The sequence below is a fragment of the Orbicella franksi genome, chromosome 2 (assembly GCF_964199315.1).
Source record: "Orbicella franksi chromosome 2, jaOrbFran1.1, whole genome shotgun sequence".
Taxonomy (NCBI): Eukaryota; Metazoa; Cnidaria; class Anthozoa; order Scleractinia; family Merulinidae; genus Orbicella; species Orbicella franksi.
Window position 1 is genome coordinate 25,458,805 of NC_138146.1, and position 19,742 is coordinate 25,478,546.

Below are 19,742 nucleotides of genomic sequence, written 5' to 3' on the forward strand. Positions count from 1 at the left end.
ATTGTTTCATTAATGGTGATATAAGATATTATTCTTAGACCTGAATTGTTTCATTGATGGTGGTATAAGATATATACCTGGTATAAGTCCGAGTCTGAAAATTGGACATTGACAAAAAATGTACCAGTACCTACCAAATGATTAACACAGTGTTTTGAATAAGCCTTTTGAATAAGCTTGCTTACAACACAAGAAGTAATAACACCTCCAGTGATCTCTGTTGTTGCACAGTATTATTGTTCCTTGAAATTTCAACTTCAACTTCTTTATTATTGCACACTATTCAGAGTTAATTTACATCAGTATTATAAAATAAATAGAAAAAAAGAAATATTCGTTACATATGGCTATGGAGAGAATAAAAAAAATATGTGCAATATTCGTTACATATGGGTAGGGAGAGAATCAAAAAAAAAAAAATACATGCATTTAAAAAGAGAGAAGTCATTGTTTTCAAGCTGGTTACCACCATGTTAACAGGGGTTTAACTCGCTTAGGGCTGGCCACTGGGCAAATTGACCAGCTGTGAGGATGATTTTGCCTTCCTGGTTTGACCATGTAGACGAAAGTTTTCCTTATAAAGAAGTTCAGTTCAAAAAGTTTTGCCTGCCTGTTAAATCCAACTGTCCAATTTACATAGCTACAAATGACTACGAGTGAAAAGTCCATTCAGTTTGGATAAAGGTGTCACTTGTGACAAAAGGAACCAATAGCAATTTTGCGATGATGTGCTTTTGCGAGAGTCTTCGACAGACAAAGATCTCATGAGTTCATTCAAACTCAACTGGACTTTCGTAATGATTTAATTTTTAAAAAGAATGCCAAAACACCCACTGCGTTTATTGGGCAATCTGTGACGTTCCAGTTTAATCTGCTCATCAGCTTGAGTCCATGGAACATTTAATTTAGCCTGTGAAACTTGTAGACGCGCAGTAACTGCGAGAGGAACACTAAATATCGACGAGATACTTTCTGTAACAAAAGGGCGTGACAGATAAAGATTGCGTGATGAGTTCCCCCCATCAGCCATTGCAACTTATATACAGATCCTTTGAAGGAATCAAAATGCCAGCTCCTAAATTGAAAGGTTGCATCATCCTTCCACCGTTCGAATCTCATTTAGGTCCTATGCCCCTTCACTATCCAGCATCACAGCACCCTGGAGAAGAGGAATGCGTGACAGTTTTGTTGGGGGTAAATGCAGACTTGACACAACATCACCACGAAACGTCCCCTGAACGAGGTGAAAGATATAAAAATGAACAGTACTGAATCACTTGTAATGCATCCGTGATCACGTGCAGAGACGGGCAGTTCGGAATAGATTCATAAGATCTTTGGAAAATGCATATGCAAACCTCGGCACTTGGCACACAAGCATTAATCTAAGAACTAGCTAGAACTAGGGTCTCGACCTTGGCGAAATCCTTAAATTCATGTCTACTCGCCATAGCGCCTGAAAAACGATCCAATAGTTCGTCAAAGTTTAGTTCCAAAATTCTGAAACTTCCGATGTTCCAATAGTTAGAATTGCAACTTGCAAGGCATGAGGAGATGGACAAAATGGACATGATGACTGATGGAATTGCCTAATGCACTCCCTAATGCGGCTATCACTGTGGAAATACCATTCTGTGAACTTTCAGAAGATTCCTTCACGCCATTCGCTGAAGTCATAAGATTTTAACGGGATTCTTCTCTTCGAATAAACGAGGCCTGGTGTGATCGCTGTTCAGCACCCGATTAGGCGTTCGCTCCAGTGTTGTTTTGATGTCTTTAAGCGGCTGTCTTGTACAGATTATAGTGACGATCCACAATGTAACGAATAGGAAAAACAAAACGGCAGAGATATCAATCGCTGTGGCTAAATCGAGACCAGACATGATTCGTAAATTTCGCATACCGTAAGTTTACTGTACACACTCACAATAGGAGCGGTTGCAAAGTCGTTTCTTGATTACGTGACTTGATTAACCAATGTTGAATTATGGCAAACTGAGTTTTTGTTCGATATCTTTTCAGTCTTATTTTATTTTCATGCAGAAACGTGGGAAAAATGATAACACCTTTTTCATAAAAAAAAATTTAACGTTACATTTAAGAGTAATTTCGGGGAAAAACTATCAGCAAATATTGACATCAACATCAGCGAGGAAATGAGACTTGTCACGTACATAAATATTGCTATGTCATGTCAGCGGGTCAGTGATCAGGCCTTGAGCGCTTCGAATGTAGCCCTATGTGCTATATTTTACTAGTGAAATAAGCTGATGATCGTTATCCCGACCTAAGCTGCAGTATATGGACTGAATTTTTTCCAATTAAGATGGAATTCTGCCATGGAGGAACAAGAACAACCGAGATCTCTGCGAAGGAAATTAATGCGCAACAGTTTATTCATTTTCATTGGCTTTATTTTCATCATCGTGTGTTTCGTTTTCCTGGGAATCGCGCAACAACAACAACATGTAACTGAGGAGTACTGTGGGGATTGCCATGGATCGAATAAACCAAGAGTGTTTCGACTTCTCGCCGCGATATGTTTCGTATTTGGGTTTACTCTGATGACCGTGTTCTGGTGGCATGTGAAAGCCATAAGAAGTGCTTATGTACTGCGCCAAAGACGCTTGGAATTGGAAAGATTGATAGGGAACAACAATCACCACAGAGTTAGGAGAGCATATACAGTGTCACTTGGATTGAGAAATAGTGGTTGATATGGTATGGTTGACATCTGCCCCACTTCAAACTTGCCAATTCAAGACATTACTAGTTCGTGTAGTCTGTCAATCCGTGTGCATGGCCAGAGGAATTTTCAAACAAGGTTTCTGTGTGATATGTCTGAAATGATTTTTGAGTACTTCAGATAAAACGTTCCCGTCGGATCAGGCTTGGGTAAATGGTATTTTAGCTTATTTGGAGGATTGTTACATAAGCGCGAGCGTTGGAGGCTCTGACCTAAACCGTACTAGACCCTAATCTTTATATTCGAGGACGTCGCGCGAAAATCTTCTGATGTATAGATTTTTCAAACCTTTTCTGCAGTCATGATAATGTCATGAGCTTCTTGTGTGAGGAAGAACGCTAAATCAACGAAAATTTGACGCAATGATAGTCAAACACTTCCTTGGGAAGAGAGTGGACCCTGGGAACGAATCTGACAACAAGCAAAAGTGCTCATCGAGCGGAATGGAAAATGTTTTGATTGATTAGTTAAAAAAGGGCGAGATACTCGCAGATATAGATGGTCACTTTTTCCACCCTGAAGACCCCTGTCACCGACGATCATGCCCTCCTTCCCTCAATCAATGAGTTCTTATTTATGCCTCTTTCCGAAAAATATAAAACAAATTAACGCCCAACCTCATCCCCCGGGCGCATTTCCCTTCAATTTTGAAGGGAAAACCCGACCTCTCCCCCGCCCCTCCCCTTTTCAAGAAAATTAGGGCTTAAAAATTTCAAGTTCATCTTGTCAACATGTGTCTTGATTCGTAGGCCTTGCTGCCAGCCTTACGATCAATTCGCTCATTTAATTTACCTTTCAAGTGACCTGCATGGTGCAGGTGCATTTCGAAACAAGAGATCCGGCAACAACCAAGCGATGGTCAGCTGCTTTTCAAGTTTTACCTCGGTTATAATTACAGTCAAATAAAGAAGGTAAATCGCCCATTTTCAGAATTTCAAAAAGTAATTATTAACCACAACATGCTTTTAAATTAAAAGACTACTGCAAAGGACAACAGCAGCTTATACATTTAGGGGAAACAGGTGGAGGGGGGACTGGGGCCGGCGGAAGTATGTAGCTTACTTCTGCACCACACTCCAGGCCTTGGACTTCGAAGAACCTAGCCTGGATTATAGCATGCTAACCTGAGAAATTTTGAATTAATTTATTTTGTGTTCGTACAACTCGTGATAAAATAAAATCTTGACCTTACGGATCGCTAAAAATATACGGTACGGGCTGCTCACGCGAGCACGCGCGAATCTCGCGCGATTATCATGTTCACCGCCGGTCAAGCGAGAAATGAAATAAACACGTTTAAGATTTCACTCCGACACGCCAGACAGGCTTTTGATTATTACCACATTCTCGTGCTTTCCATAATTTGCCATCGCCTTTTGTGTGCTAAAGTTATCATTTTCTAGCGACCAGTTTTCAAGCTAACTGAATGGGATCGTTCCGATGATTTCCTAAAATACTTCTACAGACGATCAAAACATCTTTCGTGGATGTATGGAAATTCATGATCAGTGTAAATTATCAACGAGAAGCGATCGACCGCAGAAGTAGCGTGGACATTTCATCTTCAAAATGATTTTGGCGGATGACGCACTGGCCATCTATATTTCTGCCGGCTTGGCTGGATTTCTTGTAGTTTTGTGGTGCTGCGCTGTGATCGTATGTAAAGGGCCGTGCCGATCGTTTGGTGAACCAGTGAAATCGCCATTTGACATGTACATGGATCCAGCCTCGAGAAACACGGCTTTACGAAACAAGTACGATGTGTACCAGTATCATCTAATGGTGAGTCACGAATCTTGGTTATTTCCTCGCTTAATCATTACACCTTAAACATATACGACTTTTCAGCAAAGCACGTTCACCCACGGTCATATCAAAAAAAAAATTAGCCTGTGTCACAGCCGCCTCGTGTGATGTACATTTCACGCTAATAGACTCTCTGTCGATCTGATAACATTTCGCATTTTTCGTTCAACGTGTTATTTTAGACGGTATTTTCAGACAAGAAAATGCAAATTTTTGGTGATCAAGAGAAGGCGCTGTCAAATTTTTCCGCAAGAAACTCTGAAAGCAATAATCACAAAACGTTACCAAAAGAGGAAGAAAGACGTTTGAAAATGCAACCGTTAAAGTGTATATTATATCTAAGATGTTCCCGGAAACCGTTTACGTTTTTACAGACCATTCAGTTTATATTGCAACACAAGCGTAACATCGCTCGAAAGATTGTTGCCATTTGAATGCAAATTAGCTATATAGGGAGCAGAAGGGCTTGTCAACTGTTTGCTCAATGCAGTGGAGTTCAATAAGAAATGCCTTTAAAAAAAGCCAAGTTGATCCTGATTTTAGAAGTTACGTTCTTAATTTTGGAGCATTTTGTTACGTCTGTAAAAAGTCAACTCATAATATTATAATTAATAACTATATTTAAGATTGGCGTTTTTACTCCAAAAAACAATAAAACCTGAAGATTCATAAAATTCTAGCCTGTGAACACAGACGGATTTCCGGCTATCATGTTAGCAGGTTATAAATGGAAATCAGTATATCATCTCGTTTTCTTGCGTGATAATCATACATCTGGTCTGGGTGTCATAATGTAAATTTACTTGGAATACATGTTTACATTTTGTTACTCATGCAATGTTTTTCGCCGCTGATTAGCCCAGACCCCACCTTTTCACCCAATTTCCATCGATTTTCAAGAAACGGTATGTTTAATGTTCCCATTTTCGAACATTTTCAGTAATCGAACTACACTATATGTATGTCTGATCTCTGGACCCTTTGATCAGTTTTGCTTTCTATTTATGGAAAGAACACGTAAACAAGTAATGCTGTTTTACACGATAATTAGTAGGCTTTATGATAGAAACATGTAGATCCGTGAAGTGAAATGTATACAGACGCAATATTATAATATGACTCCTATTTCATGGGTCTCATGACATATGGGAAACACAGAAACAGTCTGCTTATTCTTTTTCTCTAACGACAGCGGGCCGGCGACATTAATATTGGGTCATAAAGCCCTACAAGTGCTGTGGCTTGAAAACCAAACAAACAAACAAACAAACAAACAATAAAACAAATAAACAATCAAACCCTAATTGGGTTATTAACTGTAATTCAGTCCCAGCGGGAGAGAAATCCTAGTGACTGATGTTCTTGAAATACCTTTGACACACACACATGGCAGATCAGAGTTTAAAGTTAAGAAATCCTTCACATCTCCGTGATTCTCGGTTATCCAACCAGGTGCATTTTCTGTTCGTCTGTGTTGTGGCATGGGGATTGCATGGGGAGTATCACGTGAGGAATTGTTATTCATTTATTTCTATCAAGATGTTTGGTCACGATCCTTTTCATACGTAATAGATGGGCAGGGAGGGAGGGAGGGGGGCATGTGATAATGTCTGACTTCTGCTTGGCTCAGGCGACAAGCGTACACTTTTTACAACGAAAATAAATTCGCCTTCGTCACGCAATGCGAGTGAGATGAAAAAGATGTTGGGACATGTTTAGTCTAGCGGCAGTCTGTGGTTTCCTCGGGAAGTCAGGGAATATAAGGGAGACACTTTAAACTTAAAAGGGATTGGGACGAGACGAGGGCGCGGCACCCACCTTTGGTCCATACCACTCTCCACGTAATTACTCGTTGGACCCTAAGAGAAAAGATCGGCTGCCAGCAGTCTATATTTAGCCAACTGTATGCCATGTCACTTTTCTCTTCAGACACCAAGAACACCAATTGAACGCCACAAAGTACAGGTGCCCACACCGCCGACAGCGCCAAGTGTACCAGCCACTCCATTCGACTTCGGAGCTGTGTTGAGAATGCAAGCCGAGGAGAGAGCACGATCTCAAGGAAGAGATCGTCTTGCTGAAGATCCTCTTTTAAAGAAAGAACAAGGAGATTCTTCAAGCGATACAACGAACGACGTGGAACCCAGGAGAGTGAACAGGATTACGGTGGATATAGAAAGCAGAGACGAACAAACTGACCAACCTCTAATACAAGACAGTAGTGTGTAGACATTAACACTGATCATCTAGGAGGGCATGACGCCGGCGACTGACCGTTGTAGGAGATTTTTTTGTTAGATGCTTGCAGTCAAGTATTAAAATTTGCGCCGGCAATGAAACTGAAATGAAAGGCAAAGTTTCGCGAGGAAAAGCAAGAGAGAGCAGACTGCTCAGTTTAAAATTGAATAATTTGGACGTGTTTCAACACTGAAAACGACCATTTGTTTCACAAACCTTTCGCTTCCCACTGTAGATGAATAAAACAAGGACTGAAAATTACCTAACACCAGCTAACAGCCTTTTGGATTCCTCAAGTTAATAAGAACTTTCATTCATACTGTGTACAAAGTAATAGGGTCAAAACTAGAATCACCATAACACTTTAGTATATGTTCCGTACTGCTTATTCAACCCCAGAACCTAGTCATAATAAAATACCGAGTGGAGACCAAAAGTTTATGTATTTGGTTGTATTTGGTTTGGAAAACGTGGACGGTGATGCAACAACTCTAGCCTTAATAAAACGCTAAGCATCAATGGTGTATTGCGAATGACTTAAACCCCTTGCAAAGTTCAGTAACACGTTGAAACAAGTTTCCACACACCGAGACATACAAAACGCGCTCTTTAACCAGGCAGGCGTTGACACGGTGACCAAAAGAACTATTAAAACAAGCCAGCAGTACAAACAAGGTGCAAAAGAGTTAGCATGTCAAAAGGTTGTCCACTTTGTTTCAGTGTATCTTAAGCCATACCTTTCCCCTCAAAAAAGTACAATGGGACAACGTTTATTTGGGGTGCCTTGCTCTCAAGCCAAACTTTGGAAAGATCTTAAAAACCTTGAGACAAACTCAACTATGGGTGTAGTGTATGCAAACATTGAAGATATCGGCGAAACACGGAAGAATCTTTTGGAAGGGGGATTTGAGGGAGAACGGCTAACTGGGCGGAAATCTAAATATATCACCTTCTTTCCACTCCGTTCTCAAGAGGAAAACCCTGGGCTTTCTTTACCCACAATGGTGTTGAGGGTGTTGGGCCAAACATGCAAGATATAGAATCCTAGCCCTTTAATACTAATACAATGTGTGACATGCTCGAAAAGATGCCTGGTCTGTCACTATATATAAGTGAGCTAAAACGTCTCAAGTCTATACTCTAAATTTACTGCACACTCTTTTCGCGAGAAACATTCAAGAAACTGAGTGATTTCAAACAGGTACGCTCCTCGTGTTTTTTAGCGGGAGCGCCTGGTTTATCGAAACATGCAATTAAGGCCTGCAGCAGTGGGTGCATTCGTTTGACATCCATTTATTGGTGGAACGGATTGTGAACCACGGGTTGGCGTTGCGTAGTTTTTAAAATTGGAATTTGCAATCGGCACACTTACGTCGCACACATTACGAGTAAGTCATATGTTATTCCGAGTTGAATTGTCGCGTTTCGTTAGGTTCGTGCTGCTGAAAGAATAATACGTGGCTTTTCTATCCTCGACGTGCCGATAGGTGACACTCGTGAACCATACTTTGAGTGTCAAGAGAGAAGTGAACCACACCCGTCCGAGGAAGTCGTAAATGTTTCAAATCCTGTTTTGTGATGTTTCGTCAACATAACCCGAACCTAGACCTTTCCGGACTGACAGCCTGTTTCGAAGTGTGCACGTCTCTGGTATAGTGTAAATACGGAGCCTGTCTAGCTATGAGCTCTTCAGTTATCAGGATCTGCGAGTCTTATAAGCAGTTCAAGTCCCTTTGGGCGGGCAGTAAGCAATGGAACTGCTTTAACTGTACACCCAGGAACCTCGCTGAAAGAGAAGGTCTTCAACAAATTTGCCAACATCACTTTCATTTCCATCTTAGCAAACTTATTACCGATACACATGCGCGGGCCAACCCCAAATGGAAAGTAGGAGTAAGGCTGTACACTTGATCGGCCATCTACAAAATGATGAGAAAGTAAAATAATTATTAGTTTTCGTGTTTGGAATGCATCTACATATCTAGGATCCATTGCGCATCGTTGGTCTCTGTTTCTGTTTAGTCTCCTGCCATATTACTCCCCTACCTCCAGATAACGGCTACCTCTCCACAAAGGCCACTTTCCACTGTCCGCAACTCAGGTAAGCAAGCAATTTATCAAACTCTACTGATGCCCACGTAAGTCTCTCTTAAGGCACCCTCGAACACTGTCTAATCAAGAAGTCTGTTTGGAACGGTATTATAAATCTGTAAGAGTTAGGCAAGTTCATGTGTCCTTAGAAACACTCCCTCCTACTTATAATACTTCATGACCTACAAGTAATTTCTGTAAATAGCTCCATTCATCCATACAACATACAACACACCTTCACTGGAACAAGCGCTGAAGTGTTCTAGCTCATCTCTATCCGGGGGGAGACTCCCATACAAAAAGGACGGCGGTGCTCGTTGGAAATTTTGAAAAGAACCCCTAAGAGGTGCCAAGATCCTGTTTTGTGGGCGTGGCTTGAAATTTTTGTCTCCGCTACGAAGTACCAATTCTTACATAAGACATTTTATTATATGGAGAAGAGTGTTTTACTGGGAACTAAACCACTCGTAGATTCCATACGCCACTTCATCCGGGACCCGAGTGGCGTATTTTCCGTATGTCACCTTTGTGAGTGTCGTATCGTTCAATGAAGTCACGATTCCCGCCTTTTGCTTTTGTTGAATTGGTTTCTCCATATAATAAAAAGAACATTACACGTTGGCTCGAAGATATGGATTTTATGTTCTCGTGGCAAGAACAATAACGATATTGTTCTTGCCACTCGAACATAAAATTCATATCTTCGAGCCACCGTGTAATATCCTCTATATCTCCTGTCATATTGTTTTCGGCTCAATACCCAAAAGGTTACCACAAAAGTTCCTGCTGAGGACCTTTTGAGGCTAAAAACCCTAAGAGGTAGCAAACCCGCTTTTTAACCCCTAAAAGGTATAATGAGCACCCCCATCTTTTTATATCAGAGTCCCCTCCGGATCTCTACGCCCTCGTTCAAATCTCTTATTATAAAAATGTATTAGACCATCGTACCATCCACATATAACCTAATCTAACTTGCTAGCTTTGTAATGAGGCGGTCTAATGTTATACGCCTATAAGTCTTGTTTATCTTCTTACATGTTTTCCTTTTTCTTTCACTTCACTGAGGCAAAAATGTGTACGTGTGGAAAAAGTAACCAAGCTTGCAAACTTACAAAAACTAATACCTTTCTCGTTGAATCTTTCAGGATAAAATTCATCAGGATTTTGCCAATGTTGAGACATATGCTGCAATGAATCGATGGGCAATAAAATATCTGCCCCCTTAGGGATAAGATATCCCCCAACAATTTCATCAGAGATCGGAATACGACCAGTAAGGTGGGCAGGGGGGTGGAGTCACAGAGATTCCTTGATGACATTTTCAAGGTACTTGAGCTCTTCGACTGTATCCCATGTCAACTCATCACCTTCACAGAGCACTGTGTTTATTTCAGCTCTCACTTTTTCCTGGATGAGGGGATTCTTTGCCAGTTCGTAGAGAGTCCAGGCAAGAGCCACACTAGTGGTCTCGTGGCCAGCCACCATGAAAGTAAACACCTAAAAGAAATAAGTCATGATTTAACCACATGCCTGCTACCTCCTGGACAACCATCATGGGCATCACATCAACAAAATGAGTAGTGATGCCTAGCAGAGGTCAAAAGTGTGTAAAGAAGAAAGTAAAGAAAGAAGGAAACTTAGAACTCTTTTTTCATTTCTAATTTGTGTCTTGGTTGGAATTAAGTCTCAATTCCAACCAACACACAAAGAAACAAGAAAGAGTTATAAGTTTCTTTCTTTCTTTACTTTCTTCTTTGTACACTTTTGACCTCTGATAAGCATCACTACTCATTTTGTTGATGTAATGCCCATAACGGTTGCATGTCCAGGAAGCAGCAGGCATATTCAGCAGGCATATTCTAAGACTTCTTAGAATTTAGGTGCTGTCAACTGAAAATGCACACAAGATCACCAGAAATTGAATGTGAAAACTTTTTTTTAAAGTGTATATGACACAAATTTTTTTTTAAAGTATTTTCCTTCCTTGATATATGTAATAAACGAATAATGTTTTGAAAATGCAAAAAAAAAAAAAAAAAAATGATTTGGATGACTTTTTTGTGGCCAAAATACAGCCAATTTCCCTGTAAAAGTGTCCCAAGAAACTGGGGAGGAGAATTGTGTTTGTGACGTCACAGTGTTTGATAACATTGCTGCTGCGGGAAGCCACCTTGTCATTTCTCTTGCACACGGCTTCAAATGTGCTAGTGATTTGCTAGCTAGTAACGCTAATTTTTGACCCAGGCCACTCTGTTTAATTTGGTGATGTTGAGCGACTTGTTTGTCTGTAAAAACACAATGATGTCACAAACGTAAATCATGTGACATTTTGGCCTGTGTGATCTCTGGGACAATTTCAACATGAAAGTAGCGTGTATTTTGAACGAAAAAAAGGGTTTCAAAATAGTCTCACGATCTAAAAACTTTACAACCGTTTTTCTAACATTATTAACAACCAGAATCAGCGGGAAAAAAATTATGTCATATACACTTTAAAGGTTTTTAGCAAAAGCATTTCTTGGGCAACAAGCCTGGAACACCCCTGGAGGTGGGCCAGCTGGCCAGGACTACATGTACAATGCATAAAAAAGCTGACTTTTCCCTGAGCAGTATACTGCTGGTAAATTTCAGACCAACCTTACAAAAAGCTTGAGGTCACCTGAGGTGGACTAGGAAGGAAATAGAACTAATCTTTCAATATAGATTGTATATACATTAATTTAGATGTAATTACAGTGGAGCCCCATTAATCTGGCTGTATTAATGGGTGGCAGTATTAGAGAGCTTCTTTAAATATAAAGAAAATAACTCACTGAGCTTTAATGTTTGGGCCAGAATAAAGCAGCCGTAATAACAAGGTGGCCATATTAATGAGGTGGCTGCAAACTAGGCTGAGCTCCACTGTATGTCAAATAACTCGAGATCCCACTTTGATTGGTTCTCACTTATTATCTATTGGAGGACAGAGGTATTGATGATATCATTAACAAGTTTCCTTACTGTATAAAACAAGTAGATTCCATGTTGTCATGTGCCCATTCACAGAAGGCGTGAAAATGTGGTAAGAATATTAGTGACATACCCATGAACCTTAAATGGTTTGTGTGCCACTTTTTTGTTCTTTTCATATTTTGACATCGTCTTTGTTCTAATATAAATTATATTACAACAACAGATGCACACCAGCATATAATCTATTTGTTAAATAGTCACTTAACATTATGGAAACTTTGTAGATGATACATGCACATGTAAGCTCTGCAAGTAAGGGTGACATTAGCCAGGATTCTGAGTCATTTATGTAAACTTACAAAATACATTACCTGAGCTCGTAATTCCTCATCTTCCATTTTTGTGCCTGTTTCCTCATCATACATGTCCATCAGGAAATCAAGAAGATCTTTCTTTTCTTTAACAATCCCAGTTTTCCTCTCTTTACGACGCTCTTGGATCACCTTAGGAAGAAATAATAATTAATAATGATAAAAATAACATTATAATTATGTATTCATAATAATCATGATAATTATGAATGTACATCTCCATGTACATTCTGGTGATTTAAACTCTTGGAAGCATGTTTGCTTGAGTAAGCAAAATTCAATCAGATCAAAATAACTTTAAAAGCAAATTCAAATGGGGAAAAAAGAACAGCATGATTAACTGAGGCAACATATGTGCATGACATATCAGTCATAGTAAACATGTGCTAAATGTCAAATATCTAAAAAAATATCAGAGTTTTCCATTATCACAAAGTCACTTTGCAAAACAATAATTTTGATCATCAGTGAGCTATCTGCTAGCTGTTATATTTGTGTTTAATTAGTTGGAACGTCTTACAATTAAATACTTGAATACTATTTTTGTGTTTACTTAGTTTGTGATCATTTGATTTTTTCTTTTGTTTTTCTTCTCTTTTATTTCAAAGTTTGTTTACACAATACTATTAACTAGTAGAGTTTTGTTATCTGCTGATTTGTTTTTGTTTTCCTAGTATTCAGTAATGTAATTTACTGTTGGTAGCTTTCTTGGAATTTGTAAACAAGCTTAATATTTGGTTTACAAAAGATGTAACATTCAATAGTTCCAGTTCTGTACAGACAACTGATGAAGGTCTTCAGGTTTTATAACTTTTATTTTCCAGCTCCAGAAGTTGTGTAACCATTGGGCCTTTTATACCTCTTCTTTACATACATGTAATTATATAATTATAAATATATTGTATACAATTGAATGTTAATTACTTCCCACGGTAAACCTTCTGCCAGAACTCAAATTTCAAGTGTATGCATCATGATGAAAACTGATTGTTTTACTTACTTCAAGCACTGTGTTGTCTGCTATTTCTCTAGCTTCTTTGATTCTTCTTGTCTCAGCAATTGGCAGTAACTCAAAAAAAGGAATCAAGCCCTTGCATACCATATATCTGAAACTCATTCCGCCAATAACAGCATTAACTGCTTCAGAGACTTTACTCTCTCCCGCCAGCACAGTGTTAAAGTTGCAACCAAATGCACATTGACCAATAACGTCTAGGGTTAGGTGCGATAAGTCATCGTGAACTGCAACAGGATCTTCAAGCTTGCTTGACCACAACTGTGGAGTAAGAGAAACCATAAAAATCAAAATTGCTTACAATGATTGCACATGTAAGGCTCAAATGGCTAAAGGTCAAATTCATCCATAGCTGGCCGCAACAATTTGTCATGCTGGAAAAGAGTATAATATCCGACTGCTGTTACATTGCACTTTTTCCATCCTCTAATAAATATTTCTATTATAAAAACAAATTAACTGGGAGCTACATCTAAAACCAAAACCCAGATTAGAGGGTTGAAGATGATGCCAACCTGTTCCAAGTGGAAATTTATTATCCCAAAGAAATAGCTGAAATGTACATTATATGCATGTATACAATGAAGTCCCACAAATATCAAAAACAAAATTCATTAACGTAGGCATTAATACGGTTGAGAACTATCATATTTAATTAACAAAGAATTGAATTTTTCTCCATGATATTCAACATTTTTTTATGATTTGCATGCGTACAATGAAGACAAACAAAATCTCATAAAAAGGGATAGGACGGTTTTGGGTTAACCAAGACTGTAGATCTGAACAAAAAGCACCAATTAAGTATTGCTTGGTGTTAGCTATCTTGATCTAGTAATGTAAATTAAGTCATTTCACTAATACAAGTGACAGCACAAACTATCCACAGCTTTGCAGGTGTATTAATTGTTTCATCAGTTATGCCACCACTTTCTTACTGTAATTTTGTTACTACTACAGTAATTACTTAATTCACTGACTGTATAGGCTAAACCAGCTGCTTTCTGGGAAGCCCACACTTCTTTCTTCTTGGGAATTCGAAGGACCTTAGGGGACTGAACCTGAGCACGCGACGGAAATCCAGCCTGAACACTGTGTACCTAGATAAGTTCTTTAGTCTTATTCAGCAGTCTCAGTTAATTTGAAACAGGACTATTATTCATTAACTGCTTTTTCAAAATTAACTTACATGTATAAATTACCTTAACAAGATTTTCAACATTCTCTTGAAAGATTCTTGAAAATCCTTTTAAGTTCTTTGTAGTAAATGCAGGACCAACCATCCTTTTCTGACGAGCATGTGCTTTACCATTTGATGAAAACAAACCATTGCCAATACTTGGAATCTGTTGTTTAACAAAGTCTGGTCTGTGAAATTTGTGTCCATTGACTGCCACATATCTGATTAACTCAGGGTCTGTCAGACATACTGTGTAACCACCTGCAAAAATAACAAGCAATAATTATTGCATGACTCAATCTTAAATTGTTTCCCTCGCCCAAAATTATATTAATTAAGTCAATACTGTCAAATTCAAGCTCATGCAAAACCTGGCAAAATGACAGGCAGTGATCAGCCATGATCAACTTAATATGTAGTCACTTTGTGTCGACAATGATTAAATGGATATGGCATACTCAGACCTCCCCCCTAATGGAGCCTCAACTTCCACTGTGTCCCAAGTATTGTTTATATAGCATTGTATTTTGAATTTCACAGGGGTTGACTCAATCTTGATTCATTTCTAGCTTCCTCACAGTTTAGTGGTAACTTGTTCAAATCTCCTTAACTCCTCATTCCTAGTGTTCTCCAAAAGTGTCAGCGTCCAGCGTTTTCACCGGTTACTCGCATTTCAAGTGCCGGCTACTTTTGTTAAACAAAATCAAAGAAAATGATTCAAGAATCTGCTTCTGCAAGACAATTTCAAGTGTAGCTTGAATTTGTGCTTAAAATGTCAAGTTAAAAAAGGCGAACATGTTATTATTTCTGAAGGAAACGATAAACAGTTATAGCTATCTAGTGTTATAGACAGATAAGAATGTAAAACGTTCTTGTAGTTGCTCAAAGACAGACATGTAGCATTGTTAAAAGTGCATTGGCCGAAAGCTGTCAATGTAGATTTCAACTTTTGCCGAGATTCTGTTTCGATTCTGTCTGCTGAAACTGATCAAAAATGACACATCTTTTCTTGTCTCTGAGTTCCCCCCAAAATGCATCAGATCGCATCTCCAGCCACATAATTTTTGACAATTTTCCAGGGGAGGGGCATGCCCCCATACCCCCCTAGAAGCTTGTGTCACTTTGCAAAGGCTGGCTACTTTAAATTTTTAGCTGACTACTTTAAAATTTGTGGAGTACACTGCATTCCCCATACACATTCCCCCTAAGCGGGGATTCAACTTGTATTTAGAACATAGTCCAGTACAGTGTGCAGTGGCAGATCCTGAGACGGGATCCACACGAACAGACAATGTAATAGGTGTGGTGTATCCGTGAGACTGTCGCAGATAACATTACTGGAATAATCGTATAGATCCATAACAAAATTCTCGATCATGATTGGTTCTCTGTGGGCCTATTTGTCACGTACAGTACAAGCGTGCCATCACTTGGATGCCCAATTACAGGTACCCAATTACAAGTTTATGTAATTGGATACCTATGCCATTTGCACATCAATTACTTACAGTTTAACGGCTTCCTTATTAATTTTTCCTACAGATTTTAAAACTTATGGAAAGCGCTTCTGACTTTTTTTTTTGCCCAACAGAAGCACTCAAAAAACTATGCTTAATTTCAAAATTTGTTTTAGATATAGTTAATTAGTAACTGGACCTTGTGTCGTACAATTTAGGGAGAAGTTTTGTTCATAAGGGCTCTCTTGATCCAAGCCTACCCATTCCCCCAGGCATTGGACAGGCATTTGAGTAAAGCAGGCTTTTACAAAGTAAGACTCAATTGTCAAATGCCCCACCCCCGGGCAGCCCTTTGTGAGCAAATGCCCCATGGTGGGGACCAACAACTGGTCAAATGCCCGTCCAATGTCCGAGGAGGGGCGGGGGTGGGCACTTAACAGAGCCATAATTTCTCCTCGCGCTGTGCGCTCGATTGTGAAGTTACTCGCCCGATTACTCCCTGAATTGTACTCTACTTGGTCCAATTACCCAGGAATTACCATATGTAAGCTGAAAGCTAGAGACCCGGGTAATTTGATCACAATTAAATAATCACGAAATTGAAACATTCTTCTGACGATGAAACTCTTCTTCTCACCTATTCCAGTCCTCAATCCTGGATGATAAACAAACATCGGTGAATACTGCTCACTCCACGAGCGTAACAATTCAAGAACATCCCCACGAAGAAAAGTGAAGAGATGGCCGACCAGAGGCCATTTGCCAGGTGGGCTGGGAATCTTCTGCAGCGGAGACAACTTTTCTTCTATGAATTTATACACCAACCACAGAATGACACATGCCAAAAACGACAGGAAAATGAACTTTGCATTGAAAATCTTGGAAAGAACGTCCATAATGAAAATGCTGAATCGTGATGCCGAAGGATTGCACGTCAGGGCACTGGGTTAGATAGGCCAGGATAATGTACTTACTAGGGTAGGGTAGGGCTAGACCAAATTTGCCGCTTGACGGCAGGTTTCTTTCACAGGTCACAGGTCACAGGTCACAGGTCACAGGTCACAGGTCACAATCAAAACACTCAGTAAATTTCGCGATGTAGCAATTTCTGAGATTCCCGAGAGGTTTATCGATGTTTCCATGCAACAAACCCTAACTAAAAATGTTTTATTCTATAATTTTAATGAAAAAATTTCTAGGGGTGGTATATGTACGAAATGGGTTGAAATGTAGCTTTCAGAGATGTAGCGTTAATATATTTTATCGTAATAAGATAATTCATTATGATAGTAAATTGAACTGTTTTATTTCTACATTTTTTTTGAAATCTTTACAACGAGTGTGTACTAAACAGAAACAAGAAGGTTCCCTATACCTACTCTGAAAACAATTTCACGCATTGTAATCGGCCTTTTCACGCATCACAAAAAATTCGAAAACAGCTTCACGTTAACAGAAAAAAAATCACTTTTCACGTAAAAATGCAAAGGCTAAATCATGTGTTACATAAAAATACAAATTCTATCCACGTTTCGCAAAACATACAGAACCCTGCATTTTGATGCATCGAAATGCTGTGTGCATGTGTGACACATCGTGACAGACTAGATTCTAGGTCCTCCTGGTTCACTGTCGCTGTGGTTAGTTCTCAGTCGCGTGGAATGGGCAGGTTTTACATCTAGTTTGGTGTAGTTTACGAGCTTTAATGACGATAAAATCTCCAAAAAAAGTGAATTATTCCCGCAAAAGTCATTGGTTCACAGATCACGCGTAAGTAAATGCATAATTCACGGAGCAGTGTAAGCCTCTTTCGTTTTCATATTATATTGAAAGGCTACAAACAATTTATATTTTCAACAGAAATAAGTCATAGCTTTCTTTGGATCAATTTTTTTTTATTTCAGTGCTACAACTGATTTCCCCTACGCGTTTTTTCGCACTTGGGACGCACTTGTATGCATCTGTTTTATGACGTTTTGGCGTATTTTTTGGTGACCTGTGACCTGTGACCTGTGACCTGTGAAAGAAACCTGCCGGCCGCTTGACAGGAAATCATAACGTGATGTGTGCTTTGCTATTTTCCAAACACGAGAAGTGTGATTTACCAATTAGATTTCCGTGATAAGTGAACGTTCTTTGAACTAGAAGGATATCATTCTTTTAAAGTAAATAGTAAATAGAGTAAAAAAAGACCAATAAATCGTGGCAGACACGACACCATTTTCTAGTCTTCTTCGCCCTTTTCTTGACCTCGGATGCCTTTGGGTCTTTATGGATCTTCCTGATATTATAGGTCCAAACAATTGTGACGCAAAAGGAATAAGTCAATTGAAAATGGTTATTTTTGTCCATTTCGTCGACCGATCATTTTTGGCAGTGCATCAACCCATATCCGAATCCGGTTATGGCATGAAAGATCTGAAAGAATGTCGACCTAAACGGCTGAAACAATAAGAGACGCTAGAGTTTGCTGTCATTTTATGGCGCTCGAGAAGACAGCCGTGTAAGTAGTGAGAGACTACATAAGTTTGTGTACTACTTAACGAAGGTCGTTGTATCATTCACAGGTCTACATGTACATAAAATCGTTGCCGTATAGAAAGGGATTTGCAGAGTTAAAGCTTTGACACAAATATTGCCTGTATATCACAACATGGCAAAGGTGGCGTATACGACTTCCGGCTTAATTCGCAAACAAGATCTCTGCCAACCGTAGCCTGTGAACAGGCTCCCGATTGTGTCATAGGGGAAAGAAAAAAAGCAGGTGGGAGGAGATAGCCGAGAGGGGTCTGGAAAGGGAAAAATCCCACCCCGGTAGGCTCGCTTCGCTCGCCCTATTTTATTTTTTTTCGTCAGGAGTCTGTTCACAGAAGGTGCCAAATCTCTCAGATTATCCAGGAGCCTCCTGGATACAGACTGAATCTCCTAGTCTTCCGTACGGGTCACCTCTTTATTTTGGCCAATAATTGTCATTTTCGGGGGTGAATGTTTGAAATATTTGCCGATGCACTTCTGTGGTTAAATCGGCAGAGTTCTGCTTTTAACGACGTTATTATATATTAGGGTCGAGAAAGTAAAATTGGCAATGTACTTACTTCTTTTTATGTGACACGTGATTGGTGAAAAAAATTCTCCGTGATGCGTGAATTAATTAAAAATTCAGCGTGATGTGTGATTGGTACCCCCCCCCCCCCGCCCCTTGTCACCCTCTTTCAATATCGGTTGCAGCTATAAATTAAAACTAATTTCGCCGGATTTTATCCAATGCTAGGACCAACTACGGGAAATTTAATATTCGTTTTAACGGTGTTTAACTCTGGAATTTTACTAAACAGAAGAAAATCTTAAATCCAAGCGTCGCACTTGCTTCAAAAATCTCGTCAAAAGAATATTGTTTTCCAGCTCAGGCTAAGTATTCTTATTTTTCTACCAATTTTAGGCTGAAAATGTTCCTCTGAATCATCTTAGATACAGGAATACAAAGTGGACAGTATGCCGACACAATGTCGATTGTCCGTTTCAAACTCTCAGCCTCGGATTTATTATTAAAATATTCTTAACATTTCGCAAATTTCGGCCTTGATATTCTTACAAAACGTATTAAATGATAAGAATAATATTAATTGAAACATCCAAAATGATCATTTCCTATTTCGAACTGTGTAAATGACCGGCAGCCAGTTTCTATTTTGCTATGGTTCGTGCCGTGACAAGAATCAAAGTTCTTTAAAAATTCTAATTCTAATTTACATCGTTGAGAAATATTCCAAAGCCCGACGGTTCTGTTCCTGTTTTTGGTCATGTGTGGAGTTTTCTGCGTGAGAGAAACCAATTGAAGTTGATGCAGTAAAGCACGGTCCAATCTGGCCTGCGTGGCAGGCGTTTA

General features: G+C 39.3%; 2 protein-coding genes across 2 annotated transcripts; one reads left to right on the forward strand and one right to left on the reverse strand.

Annotated features, from left to right (window-relative positions):
* The first annotated feature begins 703 nt into the window (after window positions 1–703).
* Window positions 704–9,994, forward strand: LOC145478893 (uncharacterized). The gene is made up of 2 exons (XM_081457084.1): window positions 704–4,528; window positions 6,482–9,994. Exons 1-2 carry the CDS (start codon window positions 4,316–4,318, stop codon window positions 6,779–6,781), a joined length of 513 nt encoding a protein of 170 aa, XP_081313210.1. The 5' UTR covers window positions 704–4,315; the 3' UTR covers window positions 6,782–9,994.
* On the reverse strand, window positions 7,827–17,962 carry LOC145478880 (uncharacterized). Its single transcript, XM_081457068.1, has 6 exons — window positions 16,494–17,962; window positions 14,422–14,660; window positions 13,205–13,480; window positions 12,205–12,336; window positions 10,006–10,378; window positions 7,827–8,709 (listed from the first exon to the last, which is right to left on the reverse strand). Exons 1-5 carry the CDS (start codon window positions 16,750–16,752, stop codon window positions 10,178–10,180), a joined length of 1,107 nt encoding a protein of 368 aa, XP_081313194.1. The 5' UTR covers window positions 16,753–17,962; the 3' UTR covers window positions 7,827–8,709; window positions 10,006–10,177.
* Between the last annotated feature and the right edge of the window lie 1,780 nt (window positions 17,963–19,742).